We start from the raw sequence: 23486 nt of genomic DNA, 5'->3' as shown, positions 1-23486 counted from the left end.
AAGGCAAAGCAGGGGCTTGTGTGTCACTTACGTTTCCTTAAACTGTGTGTCAGCCAAATGTTTATTTGCTTTTGAATACATATTTCTTCTATATATTGGTTAGTAAGTTTGGGTCCTTGATAGCATTAAATTTGGTTAGGTGTTAAAATTAACCCTGGGTGTTGAGAGTAACTGAATATTTTGAAGCCAGGTTAGGCATGAGAATTAAGTAGTTTGAGTAAACATACAACAGGTCAGGATCAGTAGTCATGAAGATGAAGGGGTTAGGTGTTGGAACAGGCACGAGTCAGGTCTAAATAAATAAAGGAAAGAAGAAATACAGAATTGTAGGTTCAGTGCAGATGAGGAGGGAGGCTAGGGAACGAATTATCTTGTTTGATGGCCATACAAAGTGCGTGTGCATCATGTGTGAGAAAACTGTAAAACCTTTAGAAACCTGTCTTCATAAAAGTTATATATATATATAAAATTTGTTTGCAGGACTACCTTCCCAGCCAGCAGGACATCCTCATGGCTAGAAGGCCCACTAAGGGGATCCATGAGTATAACTTTGAGATTAAGAATGTGCCTTTCAAGATGGTGGATGTTGGCGGTCAGCGCTCTGAGAGGCGGCGTTGGTTCGAATGCTTTGATTCAGTCACTTCCATCCTCTTCCTTGTCTCCTCTTCTGAATATGACCAGGTGAGTTTGAAGTCACACAATGAACTAAGGACATACAGAAGCTTAGTAGAGCTTATTAGATAACAAAACACAGAACTGAATTTGTAGTGCTCACACACTACAAATTATTCATAAATTCAACAATCATGCTGGTGCCGACCAGGGCCAGTCTTAGGACCACTATAACATCCGTTATCCACTATAACATACATTTTTATTTTTCTCAACAGGATGCAATCCTGTGCACTAATTTCATTTTAAATATTTTACTATAACTATAATACTATAGTTAGTAACTATATTAACTATAACTAAAACTAAACTAAAATTTAGACTAGCTGAATATGCATTATCATTCCATATGTTACGTTTAGGTTTAAGTTATCATCCCCCTAGACTGAAATGGCATATAAGGAGATAATAATGTAATAATTCAGGTAGTACACAAGTTCTTTCATCAATCAGAAGTAACAAAAAACTTAAGGAGTGTATAAAGTTTTAGTGAAGACACCTTTGCCATTTTAAGAATTTTGAAGCGCTTCCCTCTTGTTGTACATACTCCTGCTTAATATGTCTAACAGACATCACAGTCACCTTTAGCCCTCAACATAATTCTGCATTCTAACACCTTTAGGTGCTGATGGAAGACCGGCAGACCAACCGTCTGTATGAGTCCCTTAATATATTTGAGACTATTGTGAACAATCGGGTTTTTAGCAATGTCTCCATTATCCTATTCCTTAACAAGACGGACTTGCTGCAGGAGAAAGTGAAGCATGTATCTATTAAAGACTACTTCTCAGAGTTCTCAGGAGACCCCATAAGCCTTTCAGATGTCCAGCACTTCCTGGTGGAATGCTTCCGCAAAAAGCGGCGAGAACAACAGCAGAAGCCTCTATACCACCACTTTACAACAGCTATCAACACTGAGAACATCCGGCTGGTGTTCCGTGACGTCAAGGACACAATCCTTCACGACAACCTCAAACAACTAATGCTGCAGTAAGTGAATCAACCAGGAGGTATGTGGTGAGGCAAGTGGAAAATGGGTGTTAAGTCCAAGGTGTCCCCCACCCCATGGGGTAATAGTGGTCTCCCACATTGATTTGACCCACACTTCACTTTTGAACTTTGACTGTGTATTAAAGGCACTAAGGCATTTCCCCACACTTGCTCTCTGGCTTTCTGAGCTTGTTCACAGTGACTTTTCACAGCATCCTTTGACTCAGACTTTGACTCAGATATCTCTTTATACGTCCTTATATGTTGCTCTTATCCATATTGAAACACTGCTGCTCTGATATCTACTAGAGAAGGAGGGACTGGTATTATTGAGTATTGCCTGCAGCAACCTTTGCCAGGTGTTACCTTTTATATCTACTCTCCACTGGTGCTTGGTGGATGGTGAGGTACAGGAAATAACAGAACAGGAATACACACACACACACACACACACACACACACACACACATATATGAACACAAACAGATACACACACACACACACACACACACACACACACACACACACACACACACACAAAGAATTCCTGTTTCAAAGTCTACTTCATTACGAATCATTGTCTATTTGAAAAAGAAAAAAAACTTTTCAGATTTGTGACTTCTTGTAAGTTAATTTAGGGGGTGAATTTAAAGTTGGATGACCAACACAAATGCATGTAATACAATTCCACACAAAGCTACTAGGTTCTGTTTACCACTTCTCTGTTATTTGAGGTTAACGACTGCACCCCTGCCTCTGCCCTTCAGTTCAGATTTCATGTTTTTTTTTTCTGAATATATCAGTGTAAAAACAAACAAACATGATTTTACAGAAATCCAGCGATCTTTAACTTGTAACATGAGCTCGCAAACCCATTGTCACCTCATATTACTGTGTGATTTGTATCTGCATGTTCACAGTGAGTGTGTACATCAACAAACATGGTTAATAAAGCTTTGTTTTCTTCAGCAACAATAAATCCAACTAACTAATTAATTGCCTTAAGATGAAAATGTCTCCTTAAACAGTCTCTTGTTTATTTAACCCTGGCTGTAGGCATGCTGCTAAAACCTGCAGCTGTTCCTAGCAGCAGGTTTTTAAGCTATCAAATACACTCTTCTGCTTTTAGATATTTTTTGTGTTTGGTATTTGCTCAAGTAAGATGTGTTGTCATGGCTAGCTTTCCATTTTGCATTACAGATACTGGAGAGAACATTTGTCTAATTTCTCTCTAGTTTAAACATACTTCAGACAGCTTTCATCTCCCTATTGACCTGACTGTGTGTTGTATTCAGATACAGCTCACATGGCATTTGTGGAGGTACATGTGGTCACTGTGGTTCTTTTTTTCAACAGTTCAGTAGTGTTAAACAGTATTGTGGTCAGAGTAAAGTCGAATTTTGCACATTTCCAGCATCCATTGGGTATAACCTATTGAATAATGTGAGACAATAAACTCTTCAAGTCAACCCTGCTAATTACACTACTGAAGTGTTCAGATCAAGAGATCTAGGTGTTTTCAGCGGAAGAACTTTTGATTGTTGGACACTTTCATCCAAACTAACTGTCTGCTCAATGTTTAAATGGTCAAGTAGCCTTAACAAAAAACTTGATGAAATGATGTTGAAACAACATTCATCATTACTGTGGTTTAGGTTGAAAATGTCCAAATGTATACTGTAATCCAGTGGAATTTTCCTTTAAGCATTCAAGATGACTTTTTCTGTCATTTCATATTATTTTTCATATCTTTCCACACTTTTACAACCCCAATTCCAAAAAAGTTAGGAAGATGTGTAAACTATAAGTAAAAACTAAATAGAATGATTTGCAAATCTCATCAACCCCTATTAGATTCAAAATAGAACATAAACAACATATCTGAAATTTCAACATTTTATGGAAAATATTAGCTCATTTTGAATTTGATGGCAACATATCTCAAAAAAGTTGGAACAGAGTGATGTAACCATTCTGTAACATCCCCTCTTCATCTGTAAACGACTGGGCAGTGAGGAGATCGGTTCCTAGAGTTTTATGAGAAATGTTTCATTTCCAGGGCATTTGTTCCCAATTTTCCATTTTATGATCCGCCAAATGTTTTCTATTGGTGAAAGGTCTGGACTACAGGCAGCCCAGTTTAGCACCTGGACTATTCTCCTGCAAAGCCATGCTGTTGTGATACATGCAGTATGTGGTTTAGCATTATCTTGCTAAAATAGCAGTTACTTTTCCAGCCGTTGGTTGGAAGTTCTTCCACCTTTTTGATGTGTATTGCTGCCATCAATTTCAAAATAAGCTAATATTTTCCATGAAACATTCAAAAAATTCTCAATTTCAACATTTGATATGCTGTCAATGCTCTATTGTGAATAAAATATGTGTTAATAAAATTTGCAAATCATTGGATTTTGTTTTTATATTTTAATATCTTCCAAACTTTTCTGGAATAGGGGTTGTAAAAATAAAGGGATAAAGATTGTAAATACATATATGACTATAACTATATAACTTATGAGCCTGGGCAGTTGGTGTCTGTAGAATGTAGACTGATACACACTTAAATTGTCCTCTGATTTCCCTTTCTAATTTTAAATCTATCCCTCTCTCATTTCTAACAAATATATTTGTATGTACAGCTGTTATTGTTATATTTTTATTTTAATTTTAGTATAATGTTTTTATAACAGTCCCATTAACCAACATCTTCAAATTCTGTAGAGAAGATGAACACCAGAGTCCACTACATAAATGAATTATGGAAAACGTCAGCATTTACAGTGCAGACCATTTAGAATAACAAAAATGACTAATACAAGTTGCAAAAGGGCAGCATGGTGGCAGATGGGTAAGATGATGGATGGATGGATGGATGGATGGATGGATGGATGGATGGATGGACAAGTTACCAAAGCAATGAAGTTGTTCTTTTTTGAACTGTCTCTCTCACTCAATACTTGTATGGGACAAAATGATAATGTTTTCAGTGTCTAAACCAAAGGGCTGTTACGCTGTGTTTGTGTGGAAACAGACCCATATCAGTATAGCTACATTGTTTTTTACTGTTGGTTTTATAGTCCTTGTAATTACTTATGGCAGCTAAGCACAGAAAAGACTGAATATGCCCCCAGGGACACCATAGCCACTAAAAAACTCTCACACAGATCATTGCACCAGGATTTGGGTGACTGTAATGCAGGGGGCAGAGCACTCATCCAACAATCCCAGGGTTGCTGGTTTGATCACCAGCTTCTCCGGTCACATGTTGAAAGTGTTCTTGAGCAAGACACTTAACCCCCACTAAGTTGCTCCAAGTGAGTGTAGGCCTGCTGCTTAGCTTGTGTGTCCTTAGCTTAGCTTGTGTGTGTGTTTGTGAGTGCAAAATGGGTGAATGCGTTTTGAGCGCTTTGAGTACCAATAGGTAGAAAAGCACTATATAAGTGCAGACCATTTACCATTTTACCCCTTTTCTACACTGGATGTATTTCAGCCCCTTTTAGCAGTTTGATTTTTAATCCATATAGTTGTCTGCACAGGTCAAGACTCATTTACACTTGACCCACAGAGCAATTGGCACAATAGGTGCCAAAATGGCAGCACTAAAACCTTTCAAGTGAATATAGTGTTTAAAATAACCTAAACAGGGTAATTTTTATCTTTTTAATGCACATCCATTTTAGTTTTTTTTTGTTTCTAATGTTTCAGTTGTCCAGTTATGTTCATCATTTTCTGTATGCTCTTATTTTTTAAATTTTATCTTGATGCGTGTGTGTAGTCAAATGACAGTGGAGTCACATAGCTGACTTTGATGTGTTTCCAACTACCAAAAGACTGCTGAATTCCACAAGCTGTGTCTTGCCAATTGTTATTATTTTTCATCAGTCAGCCTGCATCTGAAACACTTAAGTAAAATAGCAGAGCCCTCTAGATTCACACATGCTTTCTCAGGCCAGAAAAAGCCTGTTGTATAAACCACATACTCACATACACAAAGTAATTCAAGCCAAATAGGCAAATATTGTCTGAGTTCTAATAGTTAAATTTGTTCTGGATAGACAAACAGGAATATAAGCAGATTGGTGAGCAATAATTTGCCACATGTTGCAAGTCTTTACTGTCAAAAATGTATGTAAATAAAACATTTTTTACATTATATGTAACAAAATTTAGGCACAAAGATGCAATGTTTCAGAACATCTAGAGGAACGACAAGTCTTACTTATGTCATATTTTTCTTTTCTTTTGTACAAACAGGCTAGGGGTAGTTATGCTGACTGTCTAATGATGATTTTAAACCCCTTAACAGATCCAGTATGCTTTAAACAAAACTTATATAACATGTTGTTTAGCCACATCTACATGTGTGATAGGCCCATTTGTGTGAAACATAGTGTCAATACACAGTGTCAATACCAGGCTAAATCTCTGGCTTGAATGTAGAGTTCCACATCCCAGAGACATTTGTCTCTGCTATCTAGTGCTCAGGAGTTGAAAGCGTTCTGTTGGACTGTGTTCCAGCCTTTGTGATGGGTCACATTCACTGTTTTACCTGAGTCAGTTTGAATACCACGACATGTTGCATTTAACAGTATATGTTCACTATTTACTTTCCAACACCACACATAGATTTACATAAGATGTTGAGATGGAATGGATAGAAGAGTGCTAGTGTGACACGCTGTCACACCCTATCATTTTCTTAGCCAAGTAATGGTTTGTTATTTAACATTTATTTGAAAAACTGTTTTTGTAAAATGCATCTTGTGTGTTCAAAGAATCTGGCATTAATGTTGTGAGCGTAACAGAATACATCCAATAATTTGATTGTGTACTCCTGGTTATGAATTAAGAGAAAAATATAATTAATTTTTTCACCTATCTTGTGTAGTAAAAACTATGCACTAGCACTGCTCCATAGCTATGACTTGATGTTATGTTGTTAGAAATAATCACAATGATAATTTGATTAATTATAATCAGCCCTGATATACTGTTTTCTACAAATCAGTCTATCAGAGTAAAATATGCAAGTCTAGATACTAATTTTCAGTGCCTCCATTTCCAAGCCTTGTCTCTCTCCAGTGTTGTTAACACTGGTTTTATATAATATGTTTATTTTTTTAATGATGCCACATAAGTTTAATGTGTTTATGCTAAATTTATGTATTTTAAGATAAACAAGATTTTAATGTATAGTAACTTATGCTGTCTTATTCTTCTACTGTTCTAAATAAATCCATTCATTTTTATTAAAGAAACTTTCTCTGCTGGCATATAATTTCTGCTTTATTTTGTGTTATTTTGTGTTATTTTGGTTTATCAAAACTATAGTTTTTGTATATCACACTGTATAATATACATCATTTTTATTATTATTTTAGACATCCAATAATCAATTAGCTGATTGCCAGATAAATTATTTCACAGTTGATTTTATGAAAATTTATTTGTACCTGAGGGGGACTGTTCTTTCCTGTTCTGCTGGTGCAGTGCACTGCAGACTGCCTCCTCCTGTCACCTTACCTGACAAGGGGAGACAAACATCTGTTCTGTACGCTGCAGTTTGGAATTCAATATCCATCATTCATTCAATTCAGAAGGTGCCCAAACATGAAGAAGAACATGAACAAGAAGAGCAGGGAGTCCTGCAACATTCTTGCCCTACCTGTTTAACTTAAGCAGACGTACATTTTATATATATTTTGATATATTCAAACACATAATAGTTTATATAGAGTTAAGACAGACAGAAACAGTGGAATGGGATACCTTCATATTCAATTGAGATTTTGCCTTGTCTTTGTCCTCCTCTGTCCCCCTCTGTCTGTCCCTTTCTGCAGGTGTCCCCGGCTTTATAGGTGTGGGTCTTCCAGCGTGCAGCTACTGGTCCTACCAATCTGCCCGATGTTATGTTTTATGCTTTTTGTTGCTCTGTTCTTTTCAGGCTCAGGATGGACGGCCATCTGCCTTGACCGGTTGGGGTGAGTAGAAAGGGGAGAGAGAAAAGAACAGAGCAACAAAAAGCAACAACATTAGTATTGTATGTAGTGAGGCTGCAGAATTGTCAACAAGATAATCTACTTGTGCAGGAGTAACATTAAGGAGACTACTTTCCATTGTATTAACATATGGTGAAGATATGGTTATTAAAAAATGGTCAGACAGAAGAGAGTTGTGAGGAAATATGGTTAAATTATCCCCTTCAATTCCATACGTAAGGACAAGGTCTAACGTGTGACAAAAACAGTGAGTGGGTTTATTTACATTTTGGGAAAAACCAATTGAATCTAACAATGAATTAAACGCATTGTTGTCAGCATCTACATGAATGTTAAAGTCACCCACTATAATGACTTTATCTGTACTAAGCACTTAATCAGATAGAAAATCAGAAAATTAAATCAAAAACTATATATAAGGTATTAAGGGACTGGACGGTACACGATAACAAATAATATTAGTTTTCCAGTTTGGGTGTGAAAGGCTAAGAGTAAGGCTCTCAAATGAGTTATAACTATGTTTAGGTCTAAGGTTTATTGATAAGCTACAATGGAAGATTGCTACAACTCCTCCACCTCGGCCTGTGCTTCTAGGAACATGATAATTAATATGACTTGGGGGGGTTGACTCATTTAAACTGACATATTCTTCCTGCTGCAACCAAGTTTCAGTGAGACAAAATAAATCGAATTGATGATCGCTTATTAAGTCATTTACTAACAGAGATATTAATAATCCACATTTAATACTTTTGGGTTTTTTTTCTGTAAGAGGAGTAGTCTTAACTTTTATTAGGTTATTATGATTAACTCCTCTTGTTGTCATTTTTAGTTTATGTCATTTAGTTGGTCAGGGAACAGACACAGTCTCTATAGGTATGTGGGAGTTGTGGGGGGGTGACGGTTGTAAGGATACTGCAGAGAGGCGTGTAGGACTGGATCTCTGCATCCTAGGCTCAACTCTGGATTGTCATACTTTTAGTTGTCTAATAAAACCAGCCATATTTCTGGATCTAAAGTAGGATGGATGCCATCTCTCCTAATCAGCTTAGGTTTTCCCCAAAAACATTTCCAATTGTCTATGAAGCCCACATCGTTTGCTGGGCACCACCTAGACAGCCAGCGGTTGAATGACGACATATGTACACCCGCAGGTGTACATCGCCCACTCTGGCCCTAGGGAGACATTTCACTACGGCCGCTGGAGTCTCTAACTTCATGTTTCTGACTATAGAGCTGCCAATTACCAGAGTTGGTTTCTCAGCGGGTTTGTCGCTGAGTGGGGAAAATCGATTAGAAACGTGAACCGACTGGTGTTGAACCTCGGACGTCTGTTTAACATTAGATCTCTTACGAACCGTCACCCAGCCGGACTGGCTTCCCGGCTGCTCGGGAACTGCCGGGGGACAGCTAGCAGGGGCTACGCTAGGTTGGCCCGCACCAGCTACCGGGGCCTGACTAGCTGAATTGTTTTCCATGGTGCAGAGCCGCGCTTCCAATTCCGTGAGCTTCGCCTCCAAAGCTGCAAAAACCTTACAATTGTTACATATACCATTATCACTAAAGAAGGCAGAGGAAAACTGAAATTTCACCTAAAAATTTGATTGCTCCAAACAGCTGTGTGGGGATGAAAGAAACAAAAAGGAAGAAAAGGGACTCTAAATGGAGGGTCAAATCGCAATAGCAAGCGAGAGAATTTGGATAAAGACCAAAAAACTTACTATCAAGACCAAATTTCCATTGGGATCAATAAAGAATCTATCCATCTACCATACAAGACCTGTTGATTTCTTATTGAGTATAGACTTATTCACAAAGAAGAGGCAGCAATTCTCTAATAATTACCTGTGGCAGCATTATTGACATACTGTTGCAGTGCTTTTCAGAAATTGATTAAAACATTTGTAGTGTGTTTAAGTGTTTGTCATGCACGCATGTCTCTTATTACTTATCAACCTCTACTTTCTAGTACTTAGCACAGTAGATCTAGACACAACAGTCTTTCTCAAATTGTCTGTTGTCCTTTTGTTTCAGTCAATTTACAGGAGTATTTTAGATAGAAAAGTGGATATTTCTTTAGTGTGTAAGTGTTACTACTGCTAATGTGATCAGGTAGACAGCCAGGAGGGTACTAGGTGTTTCATCAAGAAAAGGAAAGTGAGTAGACAAAAAGTAGGTCTGCATCAAGGAACTGCACTGAGCACCTTCTTCTTTGCTCTGGTGACGGACAGGTTGACAGATGAGGTTAGACAGAATTCTACATAGTTTATGATGTTTGCAGATGACATTGTGATTTGTAGCAAGAGCCAGGAGCAGGTAAAGGAATGCTCTGGAAAGCAGGAGGAATGAAGGTTAGCCACAGCTAGGCAGAATACATGTGTGTGAATGAAAGTGACCTAAGTGGAATGGTGAGGTTACAGGTAGCAGAGGTTAAGATGATGCAGGACTTTAAGTACTTACAGTCAACAGTTTAGGGATGTTCAAACAGATTGGAATGGGTGGAGAAAAGTGTCAGGAATATTGTGTGATAAAAGAGTATCAGCGAGAATGAAAGGAAATGTATTTAAGACTGTCGTGAGAGCAGGGATGTTGTTTGGCTTAGAGACTGTGGCACTGAAGAAAAGACAAAAGACAGAGCTGGAGGTAAGCAGATATGAAGATGTTGAGGTTCTCTTTGGGAGTGTTGAAGAAATAGGATCAGGAATGAGGACATCAGAGGGACAGCTAATGTTAGAAGTTTTGGAGATAAAGTCAGAGGCCAGATTGAGAGAACAGCCGAAATTAAAAGAATTGTGTAAGTGGACCTTACACACAGCTTTTACTTTAAAGTGGTCATACTATATCAGGTGCAGCCAACTATTTTATATAGACAACATTATCATATCATGCTGAAGTGATCACAGTGAACAGAAGTCCACAGTTTGTCTTTAAGAGTAACTATGCCCTGAATATTTTTTAACTGTACACATAATGCACATAAGCTTGAAACTCACCAGGTGTAATCGTAAATAGAATCTGTAACAGATGTCAAAATAAAACAGTGGGTAAATTATTTCATACATTATTTTTACTGATAAAACAAATACACGGCCCTATAAATTCCTTCCATGCTTACACAAGCAAACACATCAAAAGATACAGAGTCTGAAGATTTTATTAAAATAATACAAATTTTAAAAATCACTGAAAGCAGTGCTATACTAACAGCCAGAGATACAGTGAATAAGGAAAGATTTGTAAACTAAACTTCAAGTCATGTTGTGGTGGGTGTTATGACAATATGAGGCTGCAGGAAGGACTCCCACAGGAGATTCTTTACATGGAGTTCTCAATATCTATCTGCACACCTCAGCACATAAACACACTTTTTATGCTGTCTCTTGTTATAGACATTTGCATACTGTACACTCTTAACCTATGCATGAAATTAGTTTAATTAAAGTTATTGTATTATTGCTTTTCAGTTTTTTGATATTGTTTTGGTTAGCCATTGTAACTATGTCATTCAACAGTACATCAAAAGAATCATGATTCCATCCTAATAAATATACAGGTATACATCCAGTGCTTTTATTTTTAGCAGAAGTAAGGATGTAAAGTGGGCCAGAGTCTCATGCAAATTTAAATCCAGACATCTCCAGTATCATCAGAATCACAGAACAAAGCATACAAAGACAGGTAAAGCTTTAATTAAGGATTTTCCTGAACAATGTTGCCTCATATTGTTGCCAGTGTTAGAAATTAAATATCAATTATAGGAATGTAAAAATAACCAACAGATAATCTGTATGTACAGATTGCATGGCTACATTTCTTGTCAAGGTCTTATCCACGCAATAAATACATACAGTAAGATTGTCTACTGTTCTTTTTGCAAGAGGGAAATTACCTATTTGAACCCATATAAGAGGCGAGCATGTATCAAGCATGGGTGGAAAACCACACAGTACAGGTGTTCAGCAAGAATTATTACGTCATTGCAGGACCTTCATGAAAGGACATATAGCGTAAACATGAGCAGAAATCAAGTTTATCACAAAAGCTTCTGTTACATACAATGGGGCAAAGAAGTATTTAGTCAGCCACCGATGGTGCAAGTTCTCACGCTTAAAATAATGACAGAGGTCTGTAATTTTCATTATACTTCAACTGTGAGAGACAAATGTGGAAAAAAATCCAGGAAATTGCATTATAGGATTTTTAAAGAATTTATTTATAAATAATTCCTGCGTAAAATAAGTAGTTGGTCACTTACAAACAAGCACGATTACTGGCTCTCACAAACCTGTAACTTCTTCTTTAAGAAGCTCTTCTGTCCTCCACTCGTTACCTGTAACAATGGCACCTGTTTGAACTTGTTATCTGTATAAAAGAAAACTGACCACAGTCAGACTTCAAACTCCACCATGGCCAAGACCAAAGAGCTGTCGAAGGACACCAGGAGCAAAATTGTAGACCTGCACACGGCTGGGAAGAATGAATCTACAATAGGCAAGCAGCTTGGTGTAAATCAACTGTGGGAGCACTTATTAGAAAATGGAAGACATACAAGGTCATTGATAATCTCCCTCAATCTAGGGGTCCAAGCAAGATCTCATCTCACGGGGTCAAGCTGATCATGAAAATGGTGAACAAAAATCCCAGAACTAGATGGGGGGACCTGGTGAATGACCCGCAGAGAGCTTGGACAAAGTAACAAAGGTTACCATCAGTAACACACTAAGCTGAATGGGAATCAAACCCTGCAAAACATCATGCTTTGGAGCTGTTTTTCTGCAAAGGGGACAGGATGACTGATCTGTGTTAAGGAAAGAATGAATGAATTTTGAGCAAAAACCTCCATCCATCAGCGAGAGCATTGAAAATGAGACATGGCTAGGTCTTCCAGCATGCCAATGATCCCAAACACACCACCGTTATTGAACAAATACTTATTTTACGCAGGAATTTATAAATAAATTCTTTAAAAATCCTACAATGTGATTTCCTGGATTTTCTTTCCAAATTCTGTCTCTCACCAGTTGACTTATGATGAAAATTGCAGACCTCTGTCATCATTTTAAGCGGGAGAACTTGCACAATCTGTGGCTGACTAAATACTTTTTTGCCCCATTGTATCCTGACTGCTTTAATTTATGCTCACGATGCCCCAGTAGCCCTGAAAGCAATTGTTATTTCCTGAGATAAAGGCATTTATTCCATTCATCTGAACACAAACCAAAAACACGGATGATTATGAAACCTCTTAGTCATAGGGGTTTTGCTCAAAACATCTAGAACAGAACTTTATGTATCGATGTGGTGAGCATAGATATTTCTTTGGTCCCAGACTAAGTCCTTCCTAGAGGGAGTGAACTTCAAGCTTTGCAGAAAATAACAGGAAACCTGAGATTAGGAAATAGCAGCACTAAAGACTGTGGCTTTCTGACACTGCAGACACTTGCAGCTGACGTACTTGTTCTTAGTTATGAGGTGATGTCATAACTAGGGGTGAATAGCTAAATATTCGATCTAAGGTGCTTGACTAAACTGACAATGTCACAGTCAATTTGTCACAAAAATGTTACAAGGAATATTCCATTTTACTTACATGTGGATGCCAAATGTCTGATTTTACATAGAATTGCTTGATTTCTCTGCTTCCAGCTAAAAAACCTCCTCCAGGTCACCCAGAGGTGTTTTTCATCATTAGGAGTTCAAATGATGTCATCTCGGGAAGGTCTGGAAAAGCAGGTTGACCATAATTACAAATTCCATAGTGTGAGCAACAAGATACCATATTGTGAAATGAAAGGACCTCTAATTGATGTTATCTGGGGGCATTTTTTTAGCTAGAGTCAGAGGGAGGTTTAATGGCATTCATTTACATGTACTACGCAAACTAGATCCAAAAAAAAGCAAGGGTAATATCAAAGAAGGCATCTTTTAAAAAGATGGTCTACACTAGATGATGCAGGCTAATAAATAAATTCAGTGAATTTGTAGTGATCACAGTTGATCGGTACAGATGACCCACATTAGTTCAGCAGGTATGTGATTCAGGGTGTCAGGAACACAGTGGAGCACAGAACTACAATATGCAATATTAAATTGCATTGCTACAATGACTAGATGTTACATCAATGTGCCTGACATTTCAGTTCAGAGAATGCTCTCCACAGGAGGAGACTGCAAAGAGAACTACTCTCTTCCTTTTTAAAAAAAAATCCCGTCTCATTTACTTATTTAAAGTAAGAACACAAGATATAAAAACAAAATACCGCTATGCTTTATACTCAAATTACATTCAGCAACTAAACCTAAAGTCAGTAAATGAAAAGTGGTTTACATAATTTAGCTCCAACCCCCACCTTCCATCATTGAATTAAAAAATGATCCTATCCCAAGAATCTTGATGCGATCTGATCCTGACTTTTGATTTACTGTTTAATGTACAATCTGGATGGTACCATTCCCCTTTTAATGTGGACAATGCACAACTAAGCTGAGGAGGGAAGGACTTGTTAAACTGTGACCATTTCAATCAGATGTCTTCTACAAGTCAGGGCAGAAGGTTAGCATAAAGCTGCAGAGTCTACGCTGTTGCTAACATCAACTAGGAAATAAGTTTCAATGAACAAACATGATAACTTCTCCTACAAGTTGGCAGATTCAGCAACTGCAAATATACAAATATAATCTACATATGTCTAGATGTAGGCAATTCCACCCAAGTCAAGAAAACAAGTGCTGTTTCAAGTCTTGTCTGTTGTAGAAAAATAGAAAAAATTTGAGCAAAACGCAAACAAAACAGTCACCAAGTTTTTTTGTTTTGTTTTGTTTTATCAGTCGACAGTAGGAAAAACTTGTATTCATATTACAGAGGTGTTACTGATTCATAGCCTTTCTAATTTGACATCTGGGGGCAAGTCAATTTCCAACCAGTCTGGCTGGTTGCTTTCCTGAGACACATTCTCCTCTTCCTCTGCACTCTTGCCTTTGTATTTTTTTTTGGTCTGGTTTTGACACATGCCGGACTTGGTTGGACCAACCAGTGCCAGGCAAACGGCACTGAGCCCCATACCCAGTGCACAGGAGTAAAAGGCAGCACCATAGTTCTGTGTTGCATCCACCAAAACACCTGGAAGGAAAGATGTGACAACTGTCAGGATCTATACTAAATCTCGCAGATTGGTGAAATCATATCAAACTCAGAATCAGCTGTATTGGCCAATTATGTTTTTGCATAAAATTAAATTAACTAAGATTACTTGTCATTTTCAAGCTACAAAATCATATACAGTAAACATAGGAGAGCTCTACCTGCAAGTGGGGGCCCAGCTAACCCAGCAAAGCTCTGGATAAAGACATATACTCCCACAGATGATGCCATTTTCTGGATGCCCACCACATCCTCCTCAGCCAGCATGGGAATGTGTGTGGAGCCCACAGTGCCGAAGAAGTAGCCATAGAGGGCACAGCATACCACCAGGCTCCAGAACTCCCACACAATAGTGAAGGCCACTAAAACCAGACACAGCAGAACAACACACCCCAGCAACACCATGGTCTTCTTGCAGTTGACTTTATTTAACACCATTCCAATAGACAAGCGGCCAAAGACCTCAGCAACTGCCATCACCGAGAGCATGTAGGATGCCATATTGGGCTCCACACCCCGGCTCTTGCTCAGTTCAATAACATACAGCTGTGGGGCAAAGAAGCCTAGTGTAGCAAACAGGCCAAACAGTGAGTACCACACAAATGCACCATCCTTAAGCACAGAGAAGTCTAAGAGTTTAGGACTGGAGGGCTGGAAAGGAGTCTCTATGTCATCCTTCTCCTTGGATGGAGTGGGAGGTGTGAACATTGACAAGTCATGACCCTGTTTGTCATGCACATTCCACTCAATTAAACCCTTGTTTTCTGCACCTGCAGTCATCACATCTGTGTTTGAGGCAGAGAGGGAGGTGATGCCAGAGTCCTCCGATCTTCGGGAGACCCCTGAATTGATAGAGGTTCTAGTTTGTTCATTCTCCATCTCGTATACAATCTGCAGGTTTTTCAGAGAAAAAGAATCTTTGTCGGATTCATCATTTTCCTTTTCAGTTTCTGGTTTAATGATGATTGGACGGAGGAGAAGCCCACATACAATCACAGAGGCCTGAAAGATGCCGAGTACAACAAGACAATAGCGCCAGCCAATATGTTCTTTCAGTGTAGTGAAGGCTGTGGAAAGATTGTGAAGTCAGCACAAGTTACCTATTATCAACACACATTTGAAATAATATTGAAGTCAAGGGTGTCTGCCCCAGCTTTTACAGAAGTTTTTTAACATCTCACTTCTTTGTAAATCGTTGCTTAGATGTCACCAAACAATGGTTTCACCTGCTACTTGTAACTACTTTAACTGAAGGCAGCGAGGCAGTCAGTAGTTGACTATTCTGCAGTAATTACACCTCTCATTAAACATTTAATAGTCTTAACTACATCTACAAGGTGTTCCACACAGTGCAATTTAAGTCATTATGCATCACTTTCATTATGCCCCTTTTAACTGAAATTTAGTACCTGGAGCAAATGCAAATATGGCAAAGGATTCTCCAGAAGAAGCAATGGAGGTGACAAGGGCTCGCCGTCTGGAGAAGTACTGGGCTAAGATGGTGACAGTAGGGAGGAAGGTTAGACAGTAGCCAAGGCCTGTAAACAAAATAAGAAGAAAAAAGGGAATATGACAACTACTGGCCCACATTGTACACTGCATGACTAGGACGGTGGGTCAGAGATCAAGGTGTCAGGTCACTCATTTGTCAAAAGTAGCAGGCTGCTCGAAATGACTCAGTTTTTCTACAGCTGAAAGATAATATGCATATAATAACAAAAAACAGACAAGGGGAGAGAGGAGAAGGGATTGTTAAGTTAGTTGTAGTCCATGTCATAGGTATACAGGTTAATTAATGTGGGGAGAGCTAGCAGTGCTTTCTGTCCAAACTTTTTTTAAAAGTTAATGTTCTCTGATACAAAACTCATTTGACTTTTTTGTTTATCACGCAGTCCACCAGTACCACATACTTTCTCATTCAATAGTTTTTTTGGAGAACATTTTAATCCTCCCATTATTGCTGCTTTGGGGCCTCATTTCTAACTTTCATTTACGCATAAAACAAGGATTGAAAGACTATTCATATAAAAGTAACTGTCATCTAGGGTAATGTAAATTTATCAAACAAAAAATAAATACTTAAATATTGTTAAAGTACTGTTTGCTGGTGTGCAGCTTTATGTCTATGTTTGTCACTTGACATAGAATTAGCTATATGCAGCCCCAAAACATGGTCAAATGCATTTACAACAAAGAACATGTTAAACTTTATTTTTTTTATTTAAGACAGACAAGGCATGGATCTTCCTAAAGGTTAATAATCTACAGGACAAATTAGAATCATTTTTTTTTTTTACCAGAATGTCTCTGGCATTGAAAGCAAAATGATTGCTTGATCACAAGGTCTAGGAAATCACGTGATTTTCTTGGGAGTTTTTTTCCTCAATCCTTTAGGGAATGGTTTAAACTGTAGCAGGGGAAACACATATGACACCACAATGTTAGTATTTTTCTTGTACTAAAGGCAAAACTCATAAATGTATAATGCAATACACTGAGACCAACTGTTGTTTTATGTAGCATATGTATGTGCTACACAAAACCCAATTGATTTACATGTCCTAAACAGCTGTACATAACTATTTCTTAAAGGTTTTTCTTTACAATTTGATGAAATTTTCAAAATACAATACAAATTAACACACAAACACAAAATTCTGCTGCCACAGTCTAAGACAGAAACCAAGTCAAGAGTGAAACGGAAACAGGGTCAACAATTAAAGTCCTGGTCCTGACACAGCGTAATTCAGCCTTGAGGGTCAAACAACCTTTTTGAAACTGAGAGCTACTTCTAGGGTACCGATTCATGCAAAGGGCTACCAGTTAAATACGCACTTTTGAAATAACAAATTTGCTCAATTTACCATTAATTATAATTAATTAAAGAGTTTAAGGATATTATGGTTAGCGTTTTCTTCTGATTGTTTTCACTTTTCACTGATCTTATTTGTTTTGTGTTATGTTCAACATTTCTGGCAGTTACTTTGTATGGATATCAGCAGCTGGTGCTCAGTTCTTATGGATGTAACTTGAGAAGCAGTGCATATTAATATGTACCTACTAAAGGATACTAATAGGAGTAATGACAACTGATAATGCCCACAAGGTCCAACGCTTTTGTGCAGTGCTGTTTTTTTCCCCCCAATTAATTGGTATGTGTTCAGTTTTTAGGTTTTGACATATACAGCAGCACTTTTCATACTGCACTAACCTTTTTTCCATTTAAATATTTCAAGTTCCCACTTGGGAGTCAACGCCATATAAAAAAGTCTTCTCCTCTCCCCATCTGGCTCAGGGTTAGACATTGAACTCCACAATAAATGCTTAATGCATTACTTAACATACATAACACTGGTTTCTGGCTCTAGCTAATGTTACTTGCTAAAGAACAAGATGTTGCTCTTACATGAGGATGTTGCCGGTCTTTAGCTTAATGTTAGCATCATTGATATTATTTGTTAACAGAGCTTCCTAATTACTGTTATCTTCAGGGAAAACCAGGAGAGCAGGCAGGGCATGCAGAAAAGGGCCAAACACATACAATGCTAATTCTAACATAACCAGACTCTGCCAAAACTAAACAAATGATTAAAATACAAAATCTTTAACACTTTTAGCCATTGTGAGCTTGCTAGTGAGACATCATGTTAAAACTAAAAACCGTCCATAAGAACATTCAGAGTTTTAAAGACATTCAGGACCTTAAGGTTTAAAAATACCATCTGGACCTGCATCACTGTTCAAATTTGATTTTGAATTTAGTTTTTACACCTTCACCTGGGTGCTGCAAACAGTCATGGGGTCAGAGAGACAATGGTGTAGATCAATTGTCCATGTTTTTCAAATCAGGCATGTTTGGTGTAGGATAGTCTCTTCACTCTTCATCTCTTCTCTATCACTTTGTAGGTGATAGCTCTGCTTTTTCGTGAGCTGCAGATCATAGTGACCCCGGAGTCTAATTGTTTCTCCAGTTTCTCTTTACACTCATGGTACAGCAGGAAATCATTTATGTTCATATGGTACTTGTCACCCTTGGTTTGAGAAGCAAACTTCTTTGCACAATGTTTAAAAGAGGCTTTTCACCTTTCAGTAATTGGACAACTCGGGAGGAAACAGAGCTGTCCAATTACAACAGAAACAGACTGAGGCAAATTTTGTTGTTGACACTGATAGGATTCCCTTTATTTCATGATAGACTGTTATGAAAGACAAATGCATCTGCAGGAGCATTCTGTAAATTAAATTGGGCACACACACACAAAAATATTTCGGTTATGTTTGAGAAGTACCTGAGAAAATGCCAATGGTGATGTACATTTCATTGATAGAGTTGGTGAAGGCTGAAGTGATGTTTCCCAGGCTGATGAGGAAGCCTCCTATTACCACTACTGGACGACAGCCAAAGCGGTTGCACAGTATCGTGGACAGAGGAGCTGAGGTCAGGGTTAAAAGAAAAAACAGTCATGTTATTCAATCATATTGACTCAAGTAGTGCTGATGCCTCACAGCTAGAAGTTTGCATTTGGGGTTTGCACGTACCTTTGAGTTAGGGAGCTTTAACCATGTAGACTTATAATCACTGACTGCTGTGATAGAGTGAGGTCCTCACATGACATAGTTTTTAAGAACTGTATTCAAAAGATTTTGTCTTAATGTATGTTCTATGTCTTTTAAATCATAAAAATAGTTTTACTTTTCAAATGAAAATTTCCTAATAATGATATGTATACATTCTGAAAAATACTAACCTGCACTTTACCTGGACCTAATACCTAATAATGCACTTAACTCCTCAGTCATCAACACTTGGCATGTCAAGTGGCATGCTTTTTGTATCTGTGACATGCTGTATACAGAATGTAAATGTAGTGATATTTACTGAATTGGTAATAGTTAAACATTTCCCTTTATGTTGTTTATATTCATTCTGAATACAAAATTGGTTGATGAGATTTGCAAATCATTGCATTCTGTTTTTATTATTGTTATGGTTTTCACATCTTTCCAACTTTTCTGGAATTGGGGTTGTACAAAATTCACTGACAGCACTGGTTGATCGTGGTTATTTTAACTGAAAAGATTAGTTGATTTTAAAAATAATTTAATTGGTATTATAAGAGTACAAAAAAAATAAAACACCAAAATCTAGGTAACTGACCAGTGAAATTAAAGATGAAGATGCAGATGGAGATGACCCATGACACTCTGCTGTTGCTCTCCCCAAACTCGCCAATCAGATCCTGGAGGAAAATGCCCAGGATCTTGATAATACCATAGGTACAGACTTCCACCAAAAAAAAGGCCACAGCCACAGCCCAGCCCCAGCCACCATCAGGCACCACTGGGTAAACATTTGGGCCCAAACAACACTGGGAACTGAGCACCCTCATGGCGACCTAAAAGCAGGAAAAGAGATGATGGTAATGATGGAGCTCATTTGGGAGTATGGTTTTAAGAAGCACTTGAGCAAAATAGTTGCCATATATTAATCCAAAAAATAATCCTATACAATCACAGATTGGATCAGTTAATATTATAATATAATATTTTGCAATCCAGTGCGATTCACATCAGTACGACGTCACATTCTGTGGTTTTAAACACGTAAAACCTGCCAGGCGAGACGCAGCATAACCTTATTTTATTACAATTGTAATAAATGTATTTTATTACAATAAATTTATTACAATAGATTTAGGTTTAAAATCTATTAGCAAATCAAAGTCTAAATTTGTAAATTGAAGCAGAACCTGTAAAACTGTTTTAGAGGAGTTGATTCACCTGATGTATTGACTCCAGAAGATGCTGCTTTTGAACTGTACTGTGTTTAGACAGAGAAATGATTCCCAGCTTCATTCATAAAAAATGCGCCAAAATAAATTATAGACACTCCTGTTAAGTAGAACACAATACAACTCAACAGCATCAAACATTGCAGCCTCCAAGATGATCTTAGTTATGTCAGACGTTTACTCAATTCATATTTGCTTTACATTTTTTATCGGAAATAAAGGAAACCTTCCACAATATTAGTGTAATATTGACTTATATTTTCCTCTCGTGTTTTGAAACAATAACCACTGTTATCCTCCCGGTCCCCAAACTTCATATGTGCCAAATGGACGGGTTATCCGCAGTGCAGTAGAAATGTGATGATGTCAACGTGCCGCATCCAGCGGTTTTGAAGAACAACACGTATTCTTTGCTCTTAGCTATGTAGCGACTTAGTTTACTTTACTTTTTGAACGATGAATTCCTATCCCTATCTTATTGGCATTTGTATGTGTATGCGTTGTAGTTAATTCTAACGTTAATTCTTTGCAAATAACACATGACCTGAGGATGTTAACCGTCGAAACTGCAATTTTAATCAGTGCAGTGCAGGTAAAGTGCTGTCGCCGTGTCCCATAGAGAGCTGTGGGTTAACAGCATCCTACATGGAGTTGTTAAATGATATTTTAAGCTACTTACCGGGAGCGTTGACTAAGGATGGGTGGGTGGGGGGGGGGGTTGCAGCCTTGGGATTTCTATCGCGTTCTCATATTGTTGTGACTTTAAAAAGTGTTTCAAGTCTGCCAAGCTGGAAACAACAATAATTTGCCTCGAAATTATATACGCAAAAAAGCCACCTTGCTACCTTGTTAAGAATAAATACACAGATAGTAAAGCCAGTATCGCTCTGTTACAACTAGCCGCATCTTTTGTCTGTGAGTGAATTAGCCGATTTCCTGCCTGTTTTGGCAGCTCTTTACCGGCTCAAGCCAGTATTCAAACGCGAGCGCGCAAACGTTTTTGTTACATGAACGCGCAGCTGCGTGAAAGACGCTGAAAGTCTCTTTCTGTCACACAAGCACGCACACGTTTCTTCACAAACACACGCCGTAATAAAAAAAACCTTTACGTTACGAATACCTTAACCAAAATCTGATTTGGATATTAACACACACTTTAGAGTCTTGGATATATATTTTCAAACATTTTGAAAACAAACATTAGCTACAGCAGCTGGTAATATTGACTATGTTGTCAGAAATATTAACATTACACTTTTATTCTTTCTTTTGATGTACAGTTTTATATGTATTCATTTTATATTAAAATAATTCGTTTTCAGGGCTATTAACAAATAATTCTTTTACCATGTTAAAGCTGATATTAGACAAAGATAAGGGCATAATTTCACTGGGTCTACTGTGCCCTCTTTTATGCTTTTTATCATCTTACTTAAATTCAACTGGTGTGCTACAAAGTACTTGGTGGACACTGACAGTTTGTGTGCTTGTGTGTGACAGAAATAGTCTCTACTCCTTTTATCCCAGTGTGGCTGGGATGAACTGGTTTATTCCAGGCTAAGTCAAGAGGCAGCATCTCCAACCTGCACAGTCAGCTGGACGTATGTGTGATGTATGTGTGCACACTAGACTCTCATTAACAGAACACATGAGGTGAAAATTTGAAAGGACTGGAAAAGGGCACAGTAGAAGAACACTTTAAAGGATGTATACAAATCAAGGGAAATTAATGTTGTGAGTGACCCTTACCACAATCGGAGGTTTTTAAATTATACTATTGTACCATGTTCTTTCTTAAATCAAGGTAAATGTGAGGATTGATGCCATTCTACATCTCAAGCGGACACAGAATGCTTTTTCTGCTGTCCTCTCATTCATAATATAATGATGTAACACAAGTCCCAAGTCCAACATAACCAGGATGTAAGATTAAAGAACAGATGTGGTTCCAGTTAGTCAATGTGTCAGTGAGTACTTAATGACTGCCAGGGGACAATAACAATTTAAAGAAACAGTCTGTTTCTTTCAACAATAAAATTATATTGTCTTGTACTTCTTAGATTTTCTTCACTCACCAGGAGGGATGAATGCTAGATTATGTGTCGAAAGAAAGAAAAATAAAAAACACATGCAATAGAAAGTATCTGGTTTCTTATATTGAGGTCACTTTGCAATAACTTCAGAGACCTGGGCTACATATTTCTCCGCCTTGCATTTAACTGTGAGAGATTGTTTTTTGTTGTTGCTCTGTTGCTTCTTCTCTTCTGTTTTCCCTGGTATCCATTGGCTTTGTTCTACTCAGCAGTATGGTGTTTCTTCTGGGTGTGAGATTACAGCTGGTTTAAATGTTTTTTCTTACATTTGAGGTGCATGATATTAAGCAACCATGTGATAAAGAAAATATATGAGGCAGTAGCTAACAAACAACAGTAGAAATGTGTTACGGTCTAGGCTCTGCAGGGTTAATTGCCTTCAGACGGCTGATGACAAAGTGATGAAAACATGTCATAGACATGTCAGGCTGCTGGGCTTTCGGGTGGCTGAAATACTGCTGAAAGGATAGTCTTATATCATCTACTGGAAACTAATATTCAAAGTAGTCCTACACACAAAACATTAATCTTTCCAGGAGTAAGGATACTTACAACTTGACAGTATGTTATTTTCAGGCCTTGTTACATAAATATAATCAGGGTCACAATTTGTTAACCAAATGAATAAAAGGTGTATCATAATTAAAATCCTAAAGACGATCATTTAAATAGTTTATGTAAATTGAATAAAAAAAACTACATAAGTGAATGACATTGATTCCGTATTTTGCAAAGATGCCAGTCATAACAGGTTAAGACAAAATTGGCACAAGCATTTTCTGTGGCTAGAACCAATTCA

General features: G+C 37.7%; 2 protein-coding genes across 4 annotated transcripts in view; one reads left to right on the top strand and one right to left on the bottom strand.

Annotated features, from left to right (window-relative positions):
* Positions 1–8961, top strand: part of gna13b (guanine nucleotide binding protein (G protein), alpha 13b) — a 41649-nt gene extending 32688 nt beyond the window's left edge. The window contains exons 4-6 of one of the 2 annotated variants that reach the window (XM_067488386.1): positions 481–681; positions 1295–1662; positions 7503–8961. In XM_067488386.1, the coding sequence (XP_067344487.1) occupies positions 481–681; positions 1295–1662; positions 7503–7647 (714 nt within the window). In that variant the 3' untranslated portion in view covers positions 7648–8961. Of the gene's footprint in view, positions 1–480; positions 682–1294; positions 4800–7502 lie in introns of those variants that run through there. The other variant, XM_067488388.1, reaches the window with a different exon arrangement.
* Positions 8962–11506: 2545 nt separating this feature from the next.
* On the bottom strand, positions 11507–21578 carry slc16a6b (solute carrier family 16 member 6b). 2 transcript variants are annotated; one of them, XM_067488379.1, is made up of 6 exons: positions 21274–21578; positions 19961–20198; positions 19092–19235; positions 16212–16340; positions 14964–15869; positions 11507–14781 (listed from the first exon to the last, which is right to left on the bottom strand). In XM_067488379.1, exons 2-6 carry the CDS (start codon positions 20190–20192, stop codon positions 14537–14539), a joined length of 1656 nt encoding a protein of 551 aa, XP_067344480.1. In that variant the 5' UTR covers positions 20193–20198; positions 21274–21578; the 3' UTR covers positions 11507–14536. The 2 variants fall into 2 exon arrangements, with proteins under 2 accessions (XP_067344480.1, XP_067344479.1); XM_067488378.1 differs by lacking the exon at positions 21274–21578 and adding an exon at positions 20584–21237.
* Positions 21579–23486: the final 1908 nt, after the last annotated feature.

The sequence above is a fragment of the Channa argus genome, chromosome 20 (genome assembly GCF_033026475.1).
Source record: "Channa argus isolate prfri chromosome 20, Channa argus male v1.0, whole genome shotgun sequence".
NCBI lineage: Eukaryota > Metazoa > Chordata > Actinopteri > Anabantiformes > Channidae > Channa > Channa argus.
The sequence above is the reverse complement of the archived record's forward strand: the minus strand, read 5'-3'. Positions and strand labels throughout refer to the sequence as shown.